Source organism: the organism of the source record quoted next, unplaced genomic scaffold (assembly GCF_019419815.1).
Source record: "Pyrus x bretschneideri cultivar Hongxiangsu unplaced genomic scaffold, Pyrus_bretschneideri_v1 Contig96, whole genome shotgun sequence".
Lineage (NCBI taxonomy): Eukaryota > Viridiplantae > Streptophyta > Magnoliopsida > Rosales > Rosaceae > Pyrus > Pyrus x bretschneideri.
This window is the reverse complement of record NW_025999838.1, coordinates 747,073-749,263: the sequence shown is the minus strand read 5'-3', so window position 1 is coordinate 749,263 and position 2,191 is coordinate 747,073. Positions and strand designations below refer to the sequence as shown.

The following is a 2,191-nucleotide window of genomic DNA, read 5'->3' as shown; positions in this document are numbered from 1 at the left end:
TTTTGTACCCATCTTCCATGTGAATGAATTTCACTTCTTTTCAATATTTTCAAGAAAAATAATGCTCACATTTTCATACCTTTTCAAGATTTTCACAGCATAAGTTGACTGAATATTTAAGAACAAGTAAAGAAATTGTTTGTCATGTAATGATGACGTAATCACCTGCGTAACTTCTTCATACATCTTCTGTTGGTTGTTATCGTTGACCACGATGAAACTTTCGCAAACTCGTGGGCCCCAATGAAAAGTTCCAATTTTCCATCTTTAGATAACGTCACCTTCCGCAGTCAAAACGGCGCGTGTGTCTCCCGCCCTTTCGAATCCCAAACTACGGTCCACTGCTACGCGCCATAACAACACAAAAATTCCCACGTGCGCGACCAATCCGTGTGTGAACGGTGTTAGACAAATGTCGTCCACGTCATCCTCCCAAGCATATATAAATCCCCCGCGGCTTTCTCCCCAACTCAAAAATTCAAAGCTTTTCCCACCACCACCACCACCAACATTCTCAACTTTCTCTCTCTAGAAAACACCATGCAACCTTCATACGAGCGATTCAAGCCCTCCGACTCCCAGCCAGCCCACTCGGCCCCTCCTCCGTTTCAGCCTTCGCCACCGCCGCCCCGCCTCACCCAAGATCAAGAATACACGGTAATTGTCTCTGCGCTTCGAAACGTCGTCGCTGGAACCGCCACAGCCGCCTCCGTGGACTTGAATTCGCTCCTCCCCCCACTACAACGCGCTGCCACTTTCTCTCCCCGCTATACTACAAGTACTAGCTGCTCCAGCAACACTCTCTTGGTGCCGTCCGATTTGGACACCTGCGACGTGTGCAAAATCAAGGGGTGTCTCGGGTGTACTTTGTTCCCGCCAGCAGCCCAGGAGGAAAAGGGAAGTAGTAGTAACAAAAGAGGGCCGAAGAAGAGGGTGAAGAAGAACTACAGGGGAGTGAGGCAGCGGCCTTGGGGTAAATGGGCTGCCGAGATTCGGGACCCGAGACGGGCGACTCGGGTCTGGCTAGGCACTTTTACAACGGCTGAGGAGGCGGCCCGGGCTTACGATAAAGCTGCGATCGAGTTTCGGGGGCCAAGAGCGAAGCTCAATTTTCCGTTTCCGGACACAACATTGGTGACCCAAGAAAGTAATTCATCACAACCACAACAGCAACAAGTAGTTACAGAGCAAAGGAATAAAAATGTCGAATTTTCGGGGGAAGTTGAAACGACGGGGATTATGAAGGAAAATGAGTTACTGGAAGAGGACTTCCAACAGTGGATGATGATGCTGGATGCTACTAATAATTCTTCGGATTCAGGAAATGTTCATATATAGCATTTGAGTACAATAATAAAAATTGTATTCTTTGATTGTTTTATTAGAAACAACTGTAGCTTGTATGTGACTAAAACAAGTTCATTTGTTCTTTTAATTACCAATGATGTGATCAATTTTAATGAAAAATCACATTTTATCTACAAATAATTTTGCGTATCGAAAGTTCTATTAAACTTTTATCGGTTGGACTTTCTCGCTGTACTTTCTCTGCTCTTTTTCTCGTTGTATATGTAACTAAAACAAGTTCATTCGCTCTTTCTAGTTGCTGATCCTCTCATACTTTCAAATAGGAATTTTTTGGATATTTACGAAGATAAATAAGCATGACCCACAAGTAGGAATCCAACTCTTCGAGGTTGCGATAGGAAGTAAAAGAAAGAACAAAAAATGACAATAAAATATGAGAAATATTATGTGTCAATAACTTGAACCAACACACCAAATATTATAATACAAGTAGTTGAATTTTTTTTTCAAGTATCCAATCATTTTGAATTTTTTTTTGAAGTATCTAATCATTTATATTATAACACATAGCGTAATTTTTACACTTTCATAAAATACAGCATGTGTGCTAATAAATTCGGAAAGCCCTACCGAAGATGCCCACGTGTACTTAAAGCGGTAAACAATTTGTCACCTGTGAGTTCTAAAACACGTGCACTTTTATTTACCTGATTAAATTAATAAGGATGGCGTCTTACACGTTTTTAAATAGCTACTGTGAACTGGAACATCACTAAATTAGTGGATTATCCAAAGGAACTTTTTTCACAGATTTGATTTAAAACATTAAATATTGTCTAATTGGTCCGCTAAAACGAGTAGGGTCATCTAATTTGACAATTTT

General features: G+C 41.3%; 1 protein-coding gene across 1 annotated transcript; it reads left to right on the top strand.

Moving 5' to 3' along the window:
• The first annotated feature begins 486 nt into the window (after positions 1 to 486).
• On the top strand, positions 487 to 1,520 carry LOC103955515 (ethylene-responsive transcription factor ERF109-like). Its single transcript, XM_009367408.3, has one exon. It carries the CDS (start codon positions 541 to 543, stop codon positions 1,336 to 1,338), a length of 798 nt encoding a protein of 265 aa, XP_009365683.2. The 5' UTR covers positions 487 to 540; the 3' UTR covers positions 1,339 to 1,520.
• The last annotated feature ends 671 nt before the right edge of the window (positions 1,521 to 2,191 follow it).

Bases quoted from the DNA above. Each gene is read 5' to 3' on its own strand.
- LOC103955515 (XM_009367408.3), top strand. From the start codon at position 541: ATGCAACCTTCATACGAGCGATTCAAGCCCTCCGACTCCCAGCCAGCC.